This window comes from Saccostrea echinata, unplaced genomic scaffold (genome assembly GCF_033153115.1).
Source record: "Saccostrea echinata isolate AGI-Se365-2 ecotype Australia unplaced genomic scaffold, CSIRO_AGI_Sech_v1 ptg000061l, whole genome shotgun sequence".
Taxonomy (NCBI): Eukaryota; Metazoa; Mollusca; class Bivalvia; order Ostreida; family Ostreidae; genus Saccostrea; species Saccostrea echinata.
The window spans coordinates 1,436,262-1,460,228 of NW_026889810.1; the positions used below are offsets into that span (position 1 = coordinate 1,436,262).

General features: G+C 33.1%; 1 protein-coding gene across 1 annotated transcript in view; it reads left to right on the forward strand.

Moving 5' to 3' along the window:
- LOC133175166 (uncharacterized) overlaps positions 1-22,028 on the forward strand; it is a 41,083-nt gene extending 19,055 nt beyond the window's left edge. Inside the window, exons 3-9 of the mRNA XM_061310284.1 lie at positions 242-472; positions 5,045-5,296; positions 5,569-5,706; positions 6,727-6,864; positions 8,008-8,148; positions 21,799-21,820; positions 21,935-22,028. Coding sequence (XP_061166268.1) covers positions 242-472; positions 5,045-5,296; positions 5,569-5,706; positions 6,727-6,864; positions 8,008-8,148; positions 21,799-21,820; positions 21,935-22,028 — 1,016 coding nt within the window. The remainder of the gene's footprint in view (positions 1-241; positions 473-5,044; positions 5,297-5,568; positions 5,707-6,726; positions 6,865-8,007; positions 8,149-21,798; positions 21,821-21,934) is intronic.
- The last annotated feature ends 1,939 nt before the right edge of the window (positions 22,029-23,967 follow it).

Below are 23,967 nucleotides of genomic sequence, written 5' to 3' on the forward strand. Positions count from 1 at the left end.
CTCAATGAGCATAACGTATGGAATGAAATTCCTTTCTTTTTTAGGTCGTTTTTATATAACAAATCATACAGTGTGTCAAGTGAACATGTCTAGAAAATAAACAAGCTGTACCAATTAGACAAACTGAAACTTGTGTGGAGATTTTACACCCTACATGTATTAATATCTTGTATTATTTAATGTTGTATATGTAAGAATATGATTTTTTAAAGATTTTTTTTTCTAAATTTGTTTGTTAAAGAAAATTTAGCTTTTGGGAAACCTACGTGGCAAGAGAATTACTTTCCAATCAGACCAATTGAATGGGGAGCAGCAAAAGCGGTAGATGGGGAATATTCTAATCGCTCAGCAATGGGCAACCAGTGTACAATATCAGGAAATGGAGAGAAGACAGCAACATGGGGAGTAGATCTAGAGAGTGTGGTCAGCATCAGTTTTATAAACATATATTACAGGACAGATAATATGCCTAGTACGTGAGTAACCTAAAAGCATTCTGTTAACATCCTTAATTCCAAGTGTTTAACATTTCACGATTTTCTTTGTTCATTTCAGGGTGGTTTTAATTTCACTGTCACTAAAAATTTCATTGTTAGACATTTGCAATTCTAAAAAAAAAAATTATTCTTAAAAAAAAACAAAAAAAAAAAACGTTATATTGCAAAATAGTGCAGATTGTTTATAACAAACGTAATCAGTAAACAACTTTGACTTGCTTTTGTTATTAACTTCAGGTTTCGCTAATGATTCTCTATGATTTACTACTTTTTATATCCTAATAAAAAATCTACTATAGTTTACAATAATTTACTATAGTTGATCTCTTAAAACATCAGAGATGGGATCAGATGCCATAGAGGACTAAGCATTCCCCGTCAACCGGGCACACCCGCCATGTGCTCCTTGTCATGATCGTGCAAACGTAAAAATCTGTAGACAATTCAGTGTGAAAATAATAGCCTAACAATTTGTATGACAAAAGTCAGTCGACATACAACTTAGTTAAAGATTGTATATACTGATAAAGTCATTGTATCGACCATAAAATTCGCGTAATATTGACTTTAAACGAGGCCTGTTTCATTGGCTTCTTTGCAAATAGTTTGCCTCTTTTTAGAGACTGTTCGTACGTAGAGCGTTAAGTGTTGGGTTTAGGGGAAAATTAAGTTACATGCTATTCTTCTGATGCACTGTGTCAATATTATACCCAGAACAATTTCCCGCATTATATTGTGTTCTACATGTATGCCAACTCTTAAAATGTTTGAAAATGAGGATACCTTCACCAATGTTTAAAACTAGCAAATGGCAGGAAAATGGCAGAAAAGAGCCCATGGACGAATTTAAAAAAGATTAGACAAATAATTATCAACCTGCATAAAAATGCAGGCTATGTGAATAAATTTCAAAAGCTCAGCATGTGTCTTTTGAAACTGGCTAAATTCCTGCCAAGTACCTCATTGATATCTTAAGAAACAAAAAAAGTTATGCCGAAAAATGATTCTAAAAATATCAGGAGTGCAACATCGTTTTGTGACATTTTGAAAATTCCATATTTTTGAAGATCTATTAAATAAGTAATAATGATTTATTTGGAAATAATTTTCTGATTAAATTTAATATACTAAGCTTTAAATTTAAAGTGTACGAATATTACTTTTGCTTGATCAAGTAAAGTTCACGGCTGATGCTGAAAAAAAAATGTTAAACAATGTCAGGAGTGCATCAAATAAATGTAATGATGCCAAAAAATATTGAATTTACAAATCTTTATAAGAATTGAGTCAGCAAAGGAATTTTGAAAGTGTTTAACAAAAGCCGATAGACCATTTAAAGTTGAATTACAAGCAACATTAATGAGGCTTAAGTATCTGCAGATACCCATTCATGTCAGAAGTGCATTTTGCTTTCCTAATTGGAAAAACTTTAATCAGTACATAATGTTATGCTTTCCTTTATGACAATAAAGTGAAAAGGAACATGTTTATCAAATAAATCTATCATTTACAGGATCTGTCTATGTTTTAGGTCCATATTTCCACGGTCAGGAGTGCAACATATTTTTTATAAAGATTCAAGTTCAAGGATGAACAGAATCCTATTCATCCTATTAAACATTGTTTGGTCAATAAGCATCTAATGGAATAATTTAGTACTAAGTTAATTACAGTTTTATTAAAGAAATCTGTCCTTTTTCGAGTTCATCGTGCAGATGTTTTAATTTTTTCCCCCTTTTTTTAAAGACATTTTAAAAACCGGACTGAAAAATTTGAAATAAAATTCAGATAATTGCACCATAGCTTCTGACAGAGTAGAACCATGTTCTGATGTAATTTATGCTTCACAATTCTACTTTAAAGTTTCACATACTCTTGGGCAGGTGTGCAACACAAGTATTAGAATTTTCAGCGATCATTTTTGAATAAATATAGACAAAAATTGATGAGTAGAATTTTTCTGGTTGACCTCGATTTCTTACGTTATTTGTTCAATGAAATGTTCTATAAAATATACATCTTTATCCTCCAAATATATTTTAAGCTAGCTTTATAACATAAACAAGGAATAAACCCAAGTTTAAATAATTTTATGCTTTTTAAGCATGCAGGATTAGGCTATAGATATTGCACCGTTTCATCACAACTTGTAATCTCATAATTTATTTATCGATATTTTGAGGAGTTGAAAGATAAGAAATGGTAAAAAGCGAAAACGGGAAGAAATATGTTGTCGGGTTTAATAAAGATAAGCTATATAACTGATTCGTATAGCGGATAAACTCTACAAGAAGTTTTAACAAACAAGTTTCTGAGAAGTAAATAAAGTGAATACAGTTGAACTTCGGTATCTCGAACATGGATATCTCGAATAAAACGGATATATCGAAATGATTTGAGGTCGAATGTACTTTCTCTTTCAGTAATTTACCCTCAATATCTCGAACTATCTGATATATTGAAAGATCTTCTTCGTGCCGTGGAGTTCGAGATAACGAGGTTTGACTGTGTAAGCGGTTATTAATAGACAGACATGTCTTATTTACTCTGACGGGTTCCTTGCAGCCTTGAAAATATAACCTCATTCTTATTTACGTGGCCCAGATGTACAACAACAAATACTAAATGACCAACAACACTTCATGAGGAACGGCACACCAATATTTTATTTCATAGATCTTTAAGGAAGAGATTGCAAGGGTCCCGTGAAAAAAATCCGCTCTATGAATTTTTTCTCATTTTTACATAAAATTTGCCTTACGTTAGTGGTATCATAATATGAAAATGTCAATCATGATCATCAGGCTTTTTAGGATGATATGGTTGCTATGGTAACCACAGTTTTTCAATATTTTGGTATTTATGTGGTGAAATTTTAAGAATGTCATACAGATATCAAAATTGAAAAAAAAAAAAATTTCTACCAGATATTATATAATATGCTTTATATTCATTGAAAATAAAATTTGTATTGGAAACTTTTGATAGATGTAGTAATGCCGCACTTGCTCTAGGGAGTATTCATTTTAAATTTACAGTTATATTTTCACCTTTAAAGCAGTTTCCAACGTCTTAAAAAAATACCAAAGGAATTTTCCAAAAACTAATATATTTTGTACGAATTATTATAAGTGACTTGTGGTCAAAATGTGAAGTACGATCATCACATTCGTTTTGAAGCTACATGCATATTAATAACCACTCCCCCCCCCCCATTCCTAAAATATTTAAAAAAAAACTTCATTATTAAATTTTCATATGATGGTTTGAAGCTTAAATATGTCTTTTAACCTTTTAATCTGTTAAAAGACTAAAATTATTAGTTATAGATTTTTTAAATAATTTTTTGAAAATCTTGCGGTTTTTGCTCCTTTTATATTTAGAGCAGAATGATAAAATTATCATGTGCACAAAAAATAACAACTTGCACATTTTTTTTAATTATTTCCCCATCTCCAAAACATTCATTCCGTTATTATAGTAATATAAATATTGTATTCTAAACTAGTGCACAGTGGTCCAAGGGCCAAACTGTTCATACACTGAAGACTCATCGAGGTTTCTGCACAGTGACCTGAAATGGGGGGGGGGGGGGGCTGTAGACACTTGAAAACATTGAATGAATAGGAGCTAATTCATAGAACTTGTATCGGCAATATTTATATAAAAATCCAATTATCTTTTTTGGCAAATTATAATGATTGGCTATTTAATATTTATATTTGCAAATATATTTCCTTCAGATTCTTTGCAAGTTAGAAAAGGGTTCATTTTCTCATGAACTATACACGGATGTGTAAGAATATCTGTGTAAACTGTTCTGTTTCAAAAATAATCATTGAATGACATAAATTTGCAATGCTCTATGCTTACGCGGTTCATGAAATATGCTGGCGTGAAGCGTCTTTCTTCATGTCCTAGTGAATTTTCAACAATAAAATTCATTTTTCAAATATATTCCCGTGATCATGATGAATTGAAATGTATATGCTCAAAATGATTTTCCCTCTCCGGTATACCTCTGTAGTACTTCTATTGTCAGAGGAACCTCTCTTTATTTAGAGAAAATTAATATTTCGTCTGTCATTCTAGAATTTACACCTCTATTTTTTGTTGCACGTATTTTTTTTTATTAGATTTGTGAAAACTTGCAAAAAGAAACTTTTTTGTCAAAAGAAATGTGTTGAGTTTCAATTTTTGACGTATCTGCGTCGACGCTCACCAACACTCTGCAAAGTCAAATCTTTATTTTATTCTTTCTCTCTTCTATAAATATTGCCACGAGGACTTTTGCATGAGCGCAATCATATGACTCTCCTAATTATTCCCGAAATGGTTACCGTAAACTTTCTTTTTTAAAACATCGCATGAGTCGATCAGGTGACGCCTTGCAATCGCATCCTCCAGACATCCCTGTTAAGTTATGGAGCTAATATCGGCCTTTCAATGCTGAAAACATAGTTTAAAAGGAATGGTTTAAAGATCTATTAAATATAATTCTGCTGTGCCATTCCTCCTTAATGGTAACAATTAAATATATCTTGTAGGTCCTGGTGCCTACTACGGTCGATTTGCTGGATTTTTCCTCTACGTTTCTAATACAACGTATAAGAACGATGGCTATCTTTGTTTCCATGAGATACAAACAGTAGACGGTACACCAACAGAGAACCAGACAATAAACTGTACTGTACATGGACGTTATGTCATATACTACAACGAGAGAAAACCGGATGTGACGTACCCAAGTTACTATTCTCAATTTGCTTACAATGAATTATGTGAATTAGAAGTTTACGGTGAGTTTATAAACCGCTTAAATGCTTTCAATCATTAAATAATTATCCATTATAAGAATGTCCTCTTGAATCTTTCTTACTTAAAAAACCAGCGTGATAACCCGGACGTTACATACTTGTTATTACTCTCAATATGCGTACAATGAATTATGTGAACTGGAAATTCACTGTTTTAAAGTTTAAAAAGTATTTTAAAAATGCTTTCTAGGTCATGAAGCCGTTTTTTAGCTTTAAAATGACACGATGCTTAAATATCTTTTGTATGGCGTCAGGGTGCCCTGACGAAGGATATTACGGAGAATACTGTAACCAATCATGTCCCGAGAACTGTCATAACCAAATATGTAACATCACTACAGGAAATTGTATAAATTGTACAGCGGGATATCAAGGTCCTAAGTGTAGTCAAGGTAAGTAAATAATAAATCATATTGAATGTACCAACGTGTACAACGACATACCGGGTAGTAAGCGTTTGTATTTCAAAATAATGCGGACTATTTTCATGTTAATGAAAGCATCTTTTTTAGGCGAGGGGTGATTAAAAAGTTGGTGGACTGCCTCGATAAAATCGATATTTTGTGACATAAATATTTGACTTTTTTTTAACTTTATGATAATGCCATTATACACAGCATGATAATAATTAAAAGTCGACTACTGATACTATCTTTTGCGTACACGGCCAGTCATGTAATTATATTAGGTAACGAAGTAAACAAGCTTAAGAAATTTGAACAAAATTATACTTTTCTATTAAATATTCAAGAAAAATGATGCCATTTAAATACAGCGCAGATGTGTTATATAATGTTTCAAAATGTGATGGAATTTCAGCATTTCAACTCTTTTACGGTTATTTTCTTGGGTGATGTTTGGAATTTGTTGGTGGAAGAGTAACGACAGATATCAAAGTTTATTCCCGCAATATCATACAGTCGCGAATGAAACAAAGGAAATCGCAAACGGTGAAATCCAATAGTGAAAAAAAATGTCTCCTCATTTTTAGTATTGAGTGGCTTGATCTATTCAGGAATGAATGGATGAACAGTAAAACGGATACACGCTCGGGATGCCCGAGAGCAGTAGCGTCTTTCTCTCTAAGGAGAATATTCCTCACACTTGCGATTTTATTCTTTTCCCCAGATTTTGACATCTCAATGATGTTTAAGGCGATCTTAGTGAACTTATTTAAACATTGAAAAACATCATTTTATTCTTTGACTTGGAATACTTTAAATATGTTTTAATACATGTATGTATGTTTGTCAAATTTATGCGTTTGTATTTTCCAAAAAAAAAATGATGAAATTTGAAAACATAAGAATTTAATCGAATTAGTCATGTTCATTTTTATTACCCCTCGTATGTCGACGAATGAGATTAATAGTATAGATTGTTATTATGTTGCTATTTTGTTGTACTTACAGTATGTGATGAACACACATATGGCCTGGAGTGTTCTCTGTCATGTGGTAATTGTAGTGACGGAGATACCTGTCACCATGTCAACGGCACGTGTCTTAAAGGCTGTAGTGAAGGGGTGGAGGGAGAGGCATGTCAAAAAGGTGAAATCTGGAGCATGCAAAAGAGATTCTATCAAAATCCTCGGTATACTGATATTCCACTTCTTTGGAATGAGGCTACCTTAACTTGTTTATTTTTCTTTCACGATAAAGTGAAACAAAATTGCCTTGTCGAATCACACTTTTTCTGCAGTATAAGTAGACGTTTTAAGTCTTGACAACTCCTATATTTCTTAAACCTATTCGTTTTAAGGAATCGTGTAAAATACCATGGACCATTCCAATTTTTTTAAAATCTAATTTTCCCTTTTGAGGGTCGCTGTGATGTTCTTATATGTAACTTTAACATTGATAGGTTTGTGTTGGAATTTGATCTTGAGGTATGCAACATAGGTTGTATGATATGACCTAGATTGTTAACCACTTAATTACAATCATATTAAGTAGGTCTCATACGTTTTCGATGAATTAGAACTCTTTTTGTCATTATTTCATGTAGTCCGAAATATCTGTTTTCCAGGCATTTTTCACCATTTTGATATTTGACATGCCAGAAAAACGTCAGAACCGGCTCCATTATGAAAAAGGGAAATGCGTCGCCTCCAACTGGAGGCGGCATTCTCGGATCGATTTTCGATACATGCGAACCGAAGACACACATCTTATCAACAGTACAATGCTTCTAATACTTACCAATATCGCTTATATTGTTCCTTTGTAATATAAAATGTCTGGAGAAAACATTTTAATTTTATCAAACTGTTGAGTTTTGTTCTTATTTCGTGCATTCTGAAATCTGGTGAGACCTGTATCGAAATGTGGATTGATATTTTTTAAGCGACACTGGTGAGACTAGACGCATTGTACTATTGATAATTAGTAAGTTTTGTTGATGAAATGCAGTATATTTGGAGTGGGATCGGAATTCTAGTCGGGTTCGTTGTACGATATATTATGTTGTATGTGTATTGAATAAAATGCGTGTTGACCGTTGTGTATTGTCTTCTTGCGTTGTCGTTCAGATAGCACGAATTAACAAGTTTGATAATGAATTTCGATTTGCAATTATCGAAAATCGAGTTCAGTTGGGTGCGGTGAAATTTCATGCCCTAAAGCCAATCATATTGACAGTATGATTCTGAACGATATTTACATAACTTATTGTGCTTTCATTGTGTTTCACAGAATGTAGTCCTGGGTACTACGGAAAAGGATGTATACATGAATGCAGTGTTAACTGTGGAGTGCCGAGACGATGTAACAGGTTTACTGGGGAGTGTGAGGGAGGGTGTCAATCTGGGTGGAAGGAAAAACAATGTGATATGAGTATGTATACGAGGGGTGATCAAAAAGTTCGCGAACTATCTCTATATTTACAAAACCACAATTCAGATCAAAATGAAATTTGGCCCAGATGTAGTCATACACATGTTATATAAAGAGCAGATGTTATGTAATGTTTTGCTACATTTTCTGACGTTACAGTGTGAAAATGACGTCAACATGTAGGTGACTTGTTGGAAAAAATGACTGACTCAGTAGTACTGGAGCAACGAAGTTGCTGTAAAGATTAACGTGTATCTTGGAAATTCCTTTGCAGTAGCATATATTAATTTGTACAAGGATTATGAAGACAAAAGCCTTGCCAGAAGTTCAATCATTCATTGGATTGATTGTTTAAGTGAAGGAAGGGAGATAGTTAAAACTGATGTTTATTCTGTTGCCCAATGAAAGCAAGCTGGGGAAGAGATGTGTCCTTAGCTGAGCAATTTGTTATAAAAGAATGCCAAGTTACAGTTAGAAAAATGGTTGAATTAAATATCTTAAAAATAATAAAATTATTAAATCCCTTAAATATCATTTACTTTAGACTTTAAACATTCCAGATATGATAAAAAGAAGGCTCCCATACTTTATCCACAATGGATAAACGACGCTTCCGAGACAGAAGACTCGGGTTGTGATGGTCGTCATGCTCATTCTGGGAAAGAATGTCCTTATCCACCCATCCTATTGCCGAAATTTGGCCATTTCTGACAAATGCACAGTTCTTGTTATAAAACATAACTTGCATGGTAAAAAATATAAGACTCGGAACGCTACGGAGCATGTCACGTGACCGCCTATATCACGCGATTCGCGCATGCGCAGAACGATGGCAGATGTGCATTTAAATACGTTAAAAATAATGAACGCTAAAACCTTATTTCATTTCTTTTATGGAAGTTATATGTATTCAATTAGTTCGCGAACTTTTTGATCACCCCTCGTACATATATTTCTTGCTGTCAAGTGAAATCGTTAAATAGGGATATTAATAATGAATTAACCATGGTTTTTTTTTTAAATCTGGCTTTCACCGTCATGGTAGCTCAGTCGGCAAAGCGCTCGCTCCGTGATCGGAAGGTCGTGTGTTCAAATCACGGTCACAACTGACCTAAGTCGATAAAAAATAGGTAGCAACTGTTCTATCGTCAAGCTCTCGGCTCTTTGAAGTGAAAGTTGCGGGTCCATCGGATGAGACCTTAAAAAACGAGGCCCGTGTCTCGGTGGGCGTTGGCACGATAAAGAACCCTCACTGCTCAATGGCCCTGAGTGCTGAGTAAAAGTCTAAATTTGAAGCCCTTCACCGGTATATGGTGACGTCTTTATATGAGTGAAAAATTCTCGAACGGGACGTAAATTAACATACAATCAATCAGTCAAAAAGCTGGCTTTTAGAAAATTCAGAGCACTTTAAATGGTCAAAGATGATAGCTACTTTCTTCCTCAGGTAAATTTTTACTATTTTTAAAGTAAAATAAATTCTTGAAGAATTAAATATTACATAAAAATATTCCTTTCTTAATCAAATGTTACCAAAAAAACCCAAAAAAACAAAACGAAACAAAACTAGATGCTGTCATGAGACAGTAATACCCGCACTAAGGTGTTTGCCTCTAAATGCACACTCCTTCATATTGGGCTTACCAAGGAGAAAGTCCAAATAATTCTATAATTTACACAGTGCATGTATTCGTCAAATCGAGCATAAAATGCTCAGGTGACCATGTGACCCATGAACCTCTTATACGCATTTCATATACTTAATTCATTACCAGTCTGAAATAACAGAATTTAATTCATAATGTAAATTAGGTTTTGATAAAAGGGGGGGGGGATATAAATTTTTGGCCCATAATTGGAACTTTTTAAATTTATTTTCTCAACAACAAATAATATTATTTTAGTACAAAGCGTTTTTGATGAATTTATCAAAATGTGCAAACTTTTTTTAGTATTTGATTAGGCAAAAACCTCCTTGAAAAGCCATACCCAATCAATTTTGTCACCCCCCCCCCCCCAACACACACACACACAATTTGCCTGTTATTGGAAATAGGCCTAGATGGCAAAGTTATGTTAAAACATCGTTTCTTATGATAATTTAAAATTTGTTCTTGTACTGTACATGTATGTGAACACCTTTTTGAAAATTTCTACATCACGTTGGGCTTGCGTCACCCTACCAGTACTAGTACTAGTTTTACCATTATCATTTTTAGATTGCACATGCCATGTGACATGGTGCAGTGTTACATGTATATCAGTGGAAATTAATTCATTTTGTGTTTTAATTGGATTATATTTCATGAAGTTGACAGGACCTATGACAGTCGGTAAGTACAAGTTGAAATATAGATTTGGGGAAAATAAACCGAAATGCAAATGGTTAGGTTAAAGTTTAAAAAGGATCAAAGATCATCGGCAATCTCCTATGCAGAGTTGTCGTTCGTTTCTCTCTCAGGCACTGAATGTATGAGCCGATGGTAGAGAGTGGATCATCGGATGCCACAATAGACGAATTTCACATTCTGAAGAGTTATCTCCCGTTGTCGACATTACATTCAGTTACAGGCACAGATCCGGGAATTTTTTTACCGGGGGGAGTGGGGGTCCACACCTCGGTCCAAAAAAATTCCAGCCCAGAATTTCCTGAGGAGCAAAAAAAAAACAAACAAACAAACAAACAAAATAAAAACAATGATGGTGGGGTCCATGTTTTTAAAGGGGGAGGGCATCCAAAGTCATTTTTTATTTGCTTCTGTAAATCAGTATATAGTCCTATTTAAATAACTGCAAATTCCAGGGGGGGGGGGGTCCAATCTCCCTAGCCGCTCCCTGTCCCTGAAATGACAAATGATCATGTGACTCCTAAACAGTAGAAAACTTTTCCATTTGACTATACATAATTTTGTTTCTTGAGTTATTATGTTATGTATATCTAATGGTTTAAGGTTATGAACACCTGGAGGTCATCCCCACTCTCTTAATGAACTGGAAATGTTCATAATATGACTACATCAAATTAAATAAAAGTACATCAATGATAAGATTACTTGACATTTCATTCATGAATTTGGGTCAACCAATGTACCCTCCTAGAATTAGGAATGAAAATCATTCAAAGAGATGGACCATTAAACTATTTGTATATATTCACATTTTTTTTTATGTCAAACCAAAGTATTAGACTAGTTTGCATACATGAACAAACAGGGGTCTGGGAAGGTGAAGGGGCAAGGGGAAGGAGTTATCTCTTTACGTCTTAATTGTTGAAAATTCCTAAAATGAATGTTAACCTCAAATCCGACTTGTACGTCTTCATTATTTTTAAGTGGTGGTGTCTCCGTATGAGTGAAAAATTCCCAAGAGGGACATTTAACAACAAACAAACATTAATGACTTAAAAAACACAATATACATGTACATGTTTATTAGTCAATGGATATACCTCTTATCATATCTCTAGTTCTCCCTTGAATCAGAAATGATGATATAAATATTTTAAGAATGATTAAGAGTTGAAAAGGTTGTGCATTTTAAAATTCACCAAGCTCTGTGGTTGAATTAGCTATACCAGTTTAGCTTATTTTGCTACTCAAAGCACCTTGATTAACTATTTTTAATCATACTGTTTTCTGAAATGTGAAGTTTTTTCAACATGGATACAAGTCATACCTTTTCAGCTTCTGAAAACAATGCATGAAAAAAAAAACTGCTTTTCAAATACTGTAACTCTTTCCAAGTACTTGTGATCATCAGTTTTTTAGCTCACTTGAGTTTTTCTGGTTTTCTGATCACATTTTGTTTGTCATCCATCTGTCCGCCTGTAAACTTTTCACATTTTTGTCTTCTTCACTAGAACCGCTGGGCCAATTTCAACCAACCCTGCCACAAAGCATCTTCGAGTAAAGGGGATTCAAGTTTGTTCAATTGAAGGGTCACCCTCTTTCAAGGGGGGATAATCAAGAATTAGTGAAAATTTGGTGGTATCATTTTAAAAAAGTCTTATCAAGAACCACTGACTGGGCCCAAAAGTTGAAACTTTCTTTACATAGACAGTGTAGCTTCAAATTTGTTAAAATTATGACCCACTGGGGTAGGGTAGGGCCACATATGGGGATCCAATGATTTACATAGAAAAATGCAGGGGATTTTTTCCATCATAAATCTTCTTCTCATGAACAGCAAGGGCATTATTGTCGTCCGTTTTCACAAAAGGGACCTAGAGGACATTAAATCTCATTTGTCTGTCAGTCTGTCCGTTTGTCAGTCTGTCTGTCTGTCACAATAAATTTAACCTTGGTCATAACTTCTGAATAATAAGAGATAGGGCTTTCATATTTCACATGTACATTACCTACAAGAACTTTCTAAACATACCATGATTTTTGAACCCATGACCATGACCTTGAAGTTTGACCTACTTTTCAAAAAATTTAACATTATTTTAAATGATCATTTTGAAAGAGAAAAGATAGGGCGTTCATATTATACATGTATATTACCTGTGAACAAGACCTTTCTAAATATATCATGACTTTTGACTCTGTGACATTGACCTTGAAGTTTAACCTACTTTTCAAAAATGTTATATTTCCTTATAACTTTTGATTGAGAAGAGAAAGGACTTTTATATTTGACATGTACATTACCTGTAACAAGATGTTTCCAAGCATGCTATGATTTTTTTACTCCTTGACCTTGATGTTTTACCTAATTTTCAAAAAATTTAACTTTGGTGATTACTTTTGAATGACATATGATAAGGCCTGCATATTTGAAACAATATGTCATAAATAATGGCATCCCATCCACTAGGACACGGAAAGCAGGGGACCACAATTCTTTGAATTTGCTTGTTAGTCATTTTGATATGGAAACATCCTCATGTAGTGTAGATTCAAGTTTTTTATGCCCTGCCATGAATATGGCCGAGGCATATAGTGTTTGTCATTTCCGACTTCAATAAAATGTCATATGCTGATACATACTGATGTAAGCTTTTCAACTGCATCAAATTTTTTGACCTTGACTTTTCCTTTGACCTTGACCTTACTTTTCTTAAATTAGTGTCTAGATCAGTTTTGAATAAACAATTCAAGATATATTTATCAAACTTCATATGCTGATATATACTGTTGAGAGATATCAATTGCATAAACTTTTTTGACCTTGACCTCACCTTTTTAAATTAGTGTTTATCTACGTTTTAAATAAACCATTGCTGATATTTTTATTGAACTTCTATGCTAATAGTAAATACATACTTATATAAGCTTTTCAACTGCATCAGCATTTTGACCTCAACCTTTCCTTTGACCTTGACCTCTCTTTTCTCAAATAAGTGTTAAGATCAGTTTTAAATAAATCATTCAAGATATTTTTATCAAACCTAATATGCTGATATGTATCAGTGGGAGCAATTCAACTGCATCAAAAACTTTTCACCTTTCACTTTCCTGTGACCTTGACCTCCCTTCTCTTTAATTTGTATTTTGCTTAGTTTTAAAGTAACAATCTAAGATATTTTTATGTAAGCATGCACTTATACATAATTTTGTGAGAATTTATCATCATTTTTTTTAGATTTTAGTTTCAATTTTAAAGAAACTGTTCAAGATATTCTCATCAAACTTCATACACTTATACAAATTTTCATGTTGCATAAGTAATATACATTCGGCGGGGCATTTATGTCCTATGGACATATTTCTAGTTTTCAAATCATGACCTCCGAGGATAGGTTCAGGCCACAATAAGGGATCAAAGTTTTATAGAGATTTAAAAGGAAAAAAAATCTTCAAAATTCTTCTTTTTAAGAACAACAAAAGCATGATTAATATGGAAACATTCCCATGAAGTGTACATTCAAGTTTGTACAAATCATGACCCCATGGGTTAGGGAGGGGCCATTTTTTTTCCTGCCACTATTTGCTATCCACATGTAAATGCAAATTTTAAAACCAATTTACACATCCACAGGACAAAATCAATCATCTTCCAAATGATCATGATTTAAGGCTAGTGCATAAAATATAAGGGAAGTTCTGGGAACCAGGATGTCTAAACATGTTAAATATATTTTTTTAAAAAATGACCCCTATTTGACCCCCAGGGAGAAAAAAAGAATTTCGAAACCTTATTGCACATCTATAGGACACCACCAACCATCTCCCAAAAGATGATAAGGCTACTGTGTAAAATGTAAGAGGAGTTCTGGGAACTAGGGGCTTTTTGCATAAAAAACGTTATTTTTCTACCCCTATTTGACCCCATCGTGAAAATGAAAATTCTGAAACCTTACTGCACATCTACATGACACCACCAACCATCTCCCAAAAGACGATTAGGCTACTATGTAAAATGTAAGAGGATTTTTGGGAACCAGGGGCTTTTTGCATAAAAAGCGTCATTTTTCGACCCTCATTTGACCCCCAGGGTGAAAATGAAAATTCCAAAACCTTACTGCACATCTGCAGGACACCACTAACCATCCCCCAAAAGATGATTAGGCTACTGTGTAAAATGTAAGAGGAGTTCAGGGAACCAGGGGCTTTTTGCATAAAAAGCGTCATTTTTCGACCCCCATTTGACCCCCAGGGTGAAAATGAAAATTCCAAAACCTTACTGCACATCTGCAGGACACCACTAACCATCCCCCAAAAGATGATTAGGCCACTGTGTAAAATGTAAGAGGAGTTCAGGGAACCAGGGGCTTTTTGCATAAAAAACGTCATTTTTCGACCCCCATTTGACCCCCAGGGTGAAAATGAAAATTCCAAAACCTTACTGCACATCTGCAGGACACCACTAACCATCCCCCAAAAGATGATTAGGCTACTGTGTAAAATGTAAGAGGAGTTCAGGGAACCAGGGGCTTTTTGCATAAAAAACGTCATTTTTCGACCCTCATTTGACCCCCAGGGTGAAAATGAAAATTCCGAAACTTTACTGCACATCTACATGACACCACCAAACATCTTCCAAAAGATGATTAGGCTACTGTGTAAAATGTAAGAGGAGTTTGAGAAATAAGAGTGTGACAGACGGACGGACGGACGGACAGACATGAGTAACAACAATATACCCGAACTTTCTTTAGAAAGTGCGGGTATAACAAAACAAAAAAAACAACAACAACACACACACAAACACACACACACACAAAACAAACTGAATAATATGAACTATACACTAATACATTATAATTACCTTCATTTACTTGTATTTCTATTATTATGCTGGAATCAAAATAATTTATAACGTCAATGATCACTTTGAACTATGCTGTATGGAATAGCTTTTGTATATATTTCTCATTTTTCCACTGCATGCCTTTCAATTATTTTAATTAAACCTGTGCTTTTAACAAGCAATTTTCGGAAAACGATATAGGAAAAAATACAAACTTAATTTTTAAGATAATATCCTTAAAACAAATGTAAAAAATCTCTCTATGTAATCTATCTATCGTCTTCAATTTCTTATTTGCGTATTGTTTTCAAATTATAAAATATTAAAATATGATTTTAAATTCCTTTTTTGCATGGTTATTTTGTCTGTTTAGAAGAATGTTTGATTAAAGACATTGTTCTTTATAGCATTTTCCAAATAATTTTTTTCAAGATTTTTTGCAAATTATTTTTATGACCTACCATTAAGAGAAGTTATATATTCATTGTGACATCATAATACCATACTTGACTCAAAATTATAGTGCAAAATATTTTGTTTTAAAATGATCGCTGAATGACATAAATTTGTGGCAAGACGTCAGACAAATAATGTAAACATAATATAATAAATGAATTTAATATTTGATTATTCATGAGTTACATGAACTACAATGCTCCACGCCTGCATGAAATGTGCCGGCGTGAAGCGTCATAGTCCTCATGACCTCATGTCCTTATGAATTCTCGAAAAATTAAATCTTTAAAATACACTTTGCATAAATGTCATCCTTAATATAAACATTTTGGAAAAGTCGTGGTCGTAACAATTTTGCAAATATTCACAGCAAAAAAAAGTTAAGGGTTATGAAAATCATTTATAATTTCTATATCGAAAAAAAGTATATTTAATGAAAATAAATCATAAAGTTTCTTCCTTAAAGTAACGACACATTTGATAAAAAACTTATGGTAAATGAGGAACAAAACCAACAATTATGGACACTCTCCTGATAAGAATGAATTTCCATATCCAGTAATTGCACAATTACTTTGTGTGGCCTCTCCTTGCCTAATTACACGTAACAGCCCTGCATCACCTGGAGAAACTTCGAATGAGTGAACGGATGGTCTTTGGGGATGCGATCCCATTCCTCTAACAGAGCAAGTTCATTGGTATTTAATGGAGCAGGATCCCCTTGCTGAATTTTCCTCTGTAGATCATCCCAGACATGTTGGATAGGATTGAAATCTGGTTACTTCGAACGCCATTCCATTCGCTCGATAGTCTTTGCCTCAAGATACTGGTTCACGATGTTTGCTCAGTGTGGCCCGGGGTTATCATTCATCAAAACGAATTCAGTACCTATGGCCCCGGAAAATGGTCTCACGATTGGGTGAGGAATCTAATCTCTATATTTGATACTGGTCAGTGCTCCGTTGACCCTTGAATAGAAATGCTTCACCACACCATGACAGAACCTCCACCGAAGGATTCGTCTGCAAAGAGTACAGATCTCTAGTGACGGATTTGCAAATTTGCATGATTTTTTTGCAAACTATAGTTTCATAACTCTGTTGTCTGCAGTCAAATTGAGCGTGTGACAGATCGTCTTGCATTCAAGTTAGCTTCATTTATCTTATTCCTGCAAGTTTGATTAGAAATGTTTACTCCATGTGTGTAGAACAAGTCCCTGTTTAAGGCAACAGCCGAATTGAATCGATTTGGCTTTGCTTGCAGTGCAAGTTGGCGGTCCTGATGGACCGTTTTAACATTGTGGTCTTCCTCTCCAATGCCTTTCCTGGACTGAATCTGTTTCCTGAAATCTTTGCCACAATCAACCAATGACGCTTTTTGACCTGTTCATCAATCTACCCACTGCATCTTGTGACATTCCAGTTTGTAGCATCCCTATGGCCCTACCAGCTTCCTGTACATCAAGATGTCGTCTTTGAGGCATCAATTTAATGGTCCTTATTAATTGTCAGAATGAAATATTGACAGTAGTTTATAAAGACATGCTTACCATTCTTAGTCTGCAATGCTGACTAGGGTTAAGACTTTTTTCGTTTGGCTACGAACACGAGGATTGATAAGTCGGTGAAGTGTAACAAAGGACATTTGTCGTTATGGTTAATCACACACATCATTTTAAAATAAATTTAAGAATTTGGACTTTTTTGAATTTAACTGTACTATATATAACCCTTAACTTTTTAAAAATACCTTTAAGAAAGGAAAAGGTGTCTGGAAATTTAACAACTCTTTACTTACAGACAAAAGGTACGTTGGCAAGGTTAAAGAAAAATAGAGTCTGTTAGAAACCAATTTATATGAAAAGAATAATGTACTTATAAAAGATATGAATTACAGTACATTTTTTGAAGTCCCTCTAATGGAGATTAGAGGAATAATTATCTCACTTTCGTCATACAGAGAGAAAGAAAAAAATAAAGAAGAAGCCTTGCAAATTGCACAAACAGAATAATTAGAGGCAGAGAATAAATTGAATCTACAGTAAATAGAGGAGAAAAAAAAACAAGTCTTGAGAATGTGAGAAAAGAAAAGTTACAAGGTCATGTTATAAGGTCTCGAGCCAGATGGGTTGAAGATGGAGAAAAACCATCTCAATATTTTTGTAAACTGGAATCCCGTAATTATTTGAATAAGATTATCCAAAAGGTCAAAACAGAGGAAAATGAAATTATTTACAATCGGTCAGAAATTTTAAATAGAATCAGGATGTATTACAAATCTCTTTATACCTCTGCAGATGCAAAACTTCTCGATATAGATCTTGCAGATATTATTACAGTTACTGAAGTTCCAAAATTTGAAAATCATGTTGCCAATACACTTCAGGGAATTATTTTGATAAAATGAAGTCTTACATGTGTTAAGAAACATGAAAAACAATAAGTCACCAGGAAATGATTTTTTTTTTTCGGTCAGATTTGAAACATTTCATAGTACTTACCATAAATGACATATTTAAGAAAAAAGAACTTACTATTTCTCAAAGAATAGGGATATTTACATGTTTACCAAAACGTGATAAGCCAAGAGAGTTTTTGAAACATTGGCGGCCTATTACGATTTTAAATGTGTTTTATAAACTTTTATCAGGTTGTATTAGTTATACAATAAGATCCACCCTGGGTAATATTATATCAAATACTCAGCTTGGATTTTTTAAAAGAAGCTACATAGGTGAAAATACCAGATTTATTTATGATCTTATGGCTTATACTGAATCTAGAAATATACCTGGTTTGCTTGTACATGTACTTATAAACTTTGAAAAGGCTTCTGATTCAATATCCTGGACCTTTGTGTATAATGTATTAAAATTTCTTGGGTTTGGTAAAAACATTGAATGGGTAAAAATTCTAAATACCAAATTTTATGCATCTGTACTTCATTGTGGATTTTTATCTGAACAATTTAATATCCAAAGAGGATGTCGTCAGGGAGATCCCGTGGCACCATATCTGTTTCTTCTTTGTGCAGAAAATCTTGCAAATATTATTAAACAAAATCAAAGCATTAAAGGAATTGTAATTAAAAAGACAGAACATAAAATATCTGAATATGCAGATGATGCCAGGCTTGCCCTTGATGGTTCACCTGAATCACTTTTTGCATCATTAGATACAATTAGTCTTTTCTCAAAGTTTATAGGACTTAAAATTAACAGCTCAAAACCTAAAACTGTTTGCATAGCTCCAAAAAAATTCTCAAATCAAGTTTTTCATCATTCTCGTAGGAAACTTGAATGAGGTTGCACATCTTTTAATTTACTTGGAATTAATTTTTCAGTAAAACTAGATAAAATTACTGATATAAACTATAATGTTCAAATACCCAAATTAATAGCATTAATTCAACAATGGAAAAGAAGGATTCTTACACCTATTGGAAGAGTTTTTTTTTTCTAAACACTTGCAGATATTGAGCTGATTTTTTGGTATGTGAGTGATACTTGATGAGTTACAGAACAAGTTTGCATTTCGTTCCGCTTCAATGATTTTTGACGGAATTACGACTTTTTCGGTATGTGACTTTACCTTGATGAGTTGTAGATCAAGTTAGCTTTTTGTTCCGCTTTATTGATTTTTGAGGGAATTATGGCATTTTCAATTTTTAACGGGAACCACATTACACTTGCCGGTAGGGGACTAGTATTGCTAATGCAATACTCTAAGAATGCTTGTTCCTATTTATTTTGAAAATATTATTGTATATGAAAAGTGCACTAAAATAATTTACAGATATTTGAATAGTAACCATGTCACTCCTACATCTATATTTCGATTGAACCAGGAGCTATCAGTGTTTTTAGAATCTGATTTTGTGTTCAAGAGGTTTTTAAGGTTTGTTTTAGAACAACTATGGATGCTACTGTTCAATACCTACAATATAGCATGCACCCTTCATAGAATCCTTCCAGTGAAATATTATTTGAAGAAAATAAATATTTTATCTGATGACAACTGTACTTTTTGTAAACAGGAGATAGAAACAATAGAACATATATTTTTGAATTGCACAAAGATCTCTTCATTGTGGAGTAATCTTAGCATGCGCATTTTTACAAAAACTTCTAAAAGAGTTGGGTTTAACACATGTAATATAATTTCGGTGAAACGCCATTATCTTATCATAATAGGGTGATAAACTTTATCATTCTATATACAAAGCAATATATCTTTTCCTGTTTGAAACAGAACAAAATACCTATGATTACTGGGCTGCTTCATCATTTACCTCTTATATACAAAGTAGAAAAATGCATATCAATTCAAAAATTTGCAATGAACAATTTTGAAAACTTATAGTCACCATAGTAACCTCAACTTTTTTGTTGAGTATACAATTGTTCGTTTGGTCGAATATTTTCCGGATTTTTTAATACACGTACGCATTGCGTTTATCTGATCAAGATAAAGGATTTTCTGCAGGTTGACCGGTCAAAAGAGTATTTTATGGCAATGCTTATGGCACTGTAAAGAATATTCATATTCATTTAAAAAAGAGTGTGACGATGGAATGTACAGTGTTAATTGCAACCAAACATGCGGTCGTTGTAAAAAATGATACACAATAACCACATCAATACATGTCTATACGGCTGTTGCTCTAGTTTTAATGGACTTCTTTGTGTAATTGGTCATACATGTCATTATAAATATTGCATCTTTTTTTTTAATTTTAAATAATAGACATGCCAGATAGTGTAACGTTTGTTTTATTATATAACTATAAACAATAAATAATTTAAGTTTGTAGACAGTCCTATTGGGGTGTAAATTGTAAAAAGAACTGTAGCACAGATTGTGTCAACCGGACTTGTCATCACGTGACAGGAGCTTGTCAAAGTTATCTTAATGTGAGTGACTTTTTTTACAAGGATCTTCCAATCACTTCTTGTTTTAAAAAAAGATATACACTCACGAATAAATAAATGAAACATACGTATTTCGCTACATTTAATATCACCTTTATGTTAATGTTCATTGAAAAGAGAGACACAGACAATGAGCAATTATAAATGATTTAATAATTATTTCTTATTTTTCCAAATTTGTAATTTCAGATGCGTGAGCCCTGTAACTGTGATAACACTATAACAATTATAAGTGTTATTGTCTCTGTTTTAATTGTTGTTTCCGGAAGTGTCTTGAACTACATTATCTGGAGGCGAAATCGGAGTAAGTGCACTTCTTAATTCTATTATATATTACACCTATATTTTGCCTTTTCTTTTCTCTTTGAACTGTTGCTACTACTGTTGCAAAGATTTTTTCTTTTTTTTTTATTTTAAGGTCAAGGTACGGGAGTTAACACAGGACAAAAAAGAAATTTAAAAGAATTTTCAGCTGTGAATATTGCAGGTAATATCGTTTATAATCAACTCAGAATATATTACTTAGGGCATTTCAATTTAAATGAATGAAGTGTTGAGTATATGTACATTCTTCCTCGTGCAAAAACAATCATTCATCTTTGCTAGGGAATAACACACTAATAATTTTTTTTTCAAAACATACAAAGAAAGTTCAAATATTGACCACATGACTGAAACAAAAAGGGAAGACTAGTAGATTCTTGACCGTGTTTAGCATTATCATATTAAAGATAAGGTTCAGAAAATGGTCAAAATAATATTTTAAAAAATTATTTATCGTAAACATAAAAAAACGTATTTTTTAAGCTCCCGGAGGAGTATTATCGGTTATGTTTTGTGTCCTACAGGCCATGGATGGTAATACATTTACACTTGACAGGGTTTTGAAGTCTTTGAGCTGTGTTTCTTCATAGTTTTTTTTTTTTGGATGAATGAAGTTCGAAGTTGTAAGGAATCAATTAAACAATCTGAATTTGTATGTATAGCTGGCCTCATATTACATGTATGTGTTAAATAATTATAATTTAAGCAGATATTCAGATTTTGTGAAATATGTTTATAATTTTCAGGTCCAAGGAGCAGCGATGATAAGTATGTATTATTTCTTCATTAATAAGCCTAATGTTTGATGAAGTATGAAACATTTTGTATAATTTATTCTAAGATGGACTCGTTTTAATATTAATGTTTTGTTCACAAAAATAGAATAACCTCCACTTATGCAGAACTCGGAGATCTCGACAAACCCAGCACTTATGATGAGCTTCACGTCTATGCGAAAGCTGATGAGAAGATGTAATACATTTTGAAGAGAAGTAAATAAATTATTGTTTTGAAAGAGTTTTTCTACTGAGTTTTTCATCAATGTCCTTTTTTGATAAATGTATGAAATAAATATAAAAACGAAGAAAAACAAAATCATGGTAAAGACTGTTGTAGTGTTATGACCCCCCCCCCTTTATTTTTATATCATTGTATTTTTGAAAGTGTAAGTAAAACAAGTGTACATGATAGTAACAGTTTGGATTAATGTACATATATAAAGTTGATCACTCACTTATGTGTTCTACGGTAAATGAAGCGCGTGTTTACATCATGTTTACTTTCGTTTTCCTACTTCTTGTGTAAACGGAGTTTTCTTTCTTTTGTATAATGAATACTGAGGCATTCCAAATGTTAGATTATCGATTTTTCTGTTACAGTAGGAAATATGAATAGCATGTTCTTTCGATAATGATTGAATGTATACGAGATTTTTGAAAACATAAGAAATGTTTATAATGTAAATATTACGTTTTGTTTTATAATTTCATAGACCAGAATCGACGAGATTTTACTAAGCGAAATCTGTATTGAAATTTTCTGTTATATTTTCTGTTAATGACACGTGATAATGCAGATTCTGTTTTTCTGTATTTTTCTATGTTTTGCTCGTGCGATGTATAGAATTCTTTTTTTTTTCATAGTATAAAAGCCTGGTAAATTCTGAAATTCGAAGTCCTTTGGTTCTCTCTCATTCTTCATGCAACGTAAGTCATTTTATTTTGTTATTATGGTTTGGCTACATCTTAATTTTTGAAAGGAAACATTGAATTTTATTTACGGGAGGTTGTTTAATTGATTTATGAGAATTAGCAAATATTTTGGTAATTTATTTTGCTAATTTTAGGTATTCGTTTGAGACTTTGATCAGTTGACATTTGATAGCAAACTAGATTTGGTAGTATTTTACTGAGTTATTTAATTTCAACTTTATTGGAAAGTCTGATCTATCTGATTTCTAAAATTAGGCTCTCTTTTTAATTATTTATGAGAGAAATTATATTTTAAAAAAAGTCTTTGTTGAAAACATAACTTGATGATTGTCTAAAGTGATCACTGTAATTGATAATTAATTTAATTACTGTCGTATGAAGACTTAGGGTATTTCTCAAGAGTGATTTTCCTCAGAGAAATTTTATTAGGAACTTTTAGATTCTTAAGGGTCATTTTCCCCTGAGAATTCTATAGCTTATTCATTTCTAATTACTGATAAGAAACTAATGAGCGATAGTCTCAGATGAGTTTAGCTTTTAATTTTTATACAAGAAGTGATTGACCTTCTTGTTTTGTCACATTGAGTTATCCCGAGTTGTTCCCCTTTAATTGTGCTAAGATATTGGTCGATCTCGTCATCATGTCGGTTTTGTGAAACAATTTTACGCACATGAGTGAAGTCCTCTGCCGCGTTGTTTTATATTTTGCTTGTATATTGATTTGAATGAATAAATTTGTTAACTTTATGAACTTGTGTCTTATTGCAACAAGTCTTTAAGACGTCTGTTCAGGTGTTGGTAATGGTCAGTGTCAGGGTCAGAGTAAAAGTATTGAGAGTGAATAGGTCAGGTCATTTTATTTTTTTATAAGAGGTCAAATTCGAGTTTCCTTGCTGATGGGAGATAATCAGCTGGTGGCAGCGCTACTGGGAAAAGGACTTTCCCGCTACACTATTATAGAAGCTTTTACCCTGGTTTTATGTATTTCACCTTTTAAGTTGCTTGACATTTGTTTGTGTTCACAGGATGAAACTCAACCATTCACTTAACTGAACGATGACTAAAAACCTCCTGAAAATTCACTGAATGGCAGGTTTTCAAGAGGAAAATCATGTGATTTTTACATGGCATGTTGGATAAATTAGAATTTGCAGATTGTGATGTATATTTGACATTTGAATGGTTGTTCATGTACATCAGTCA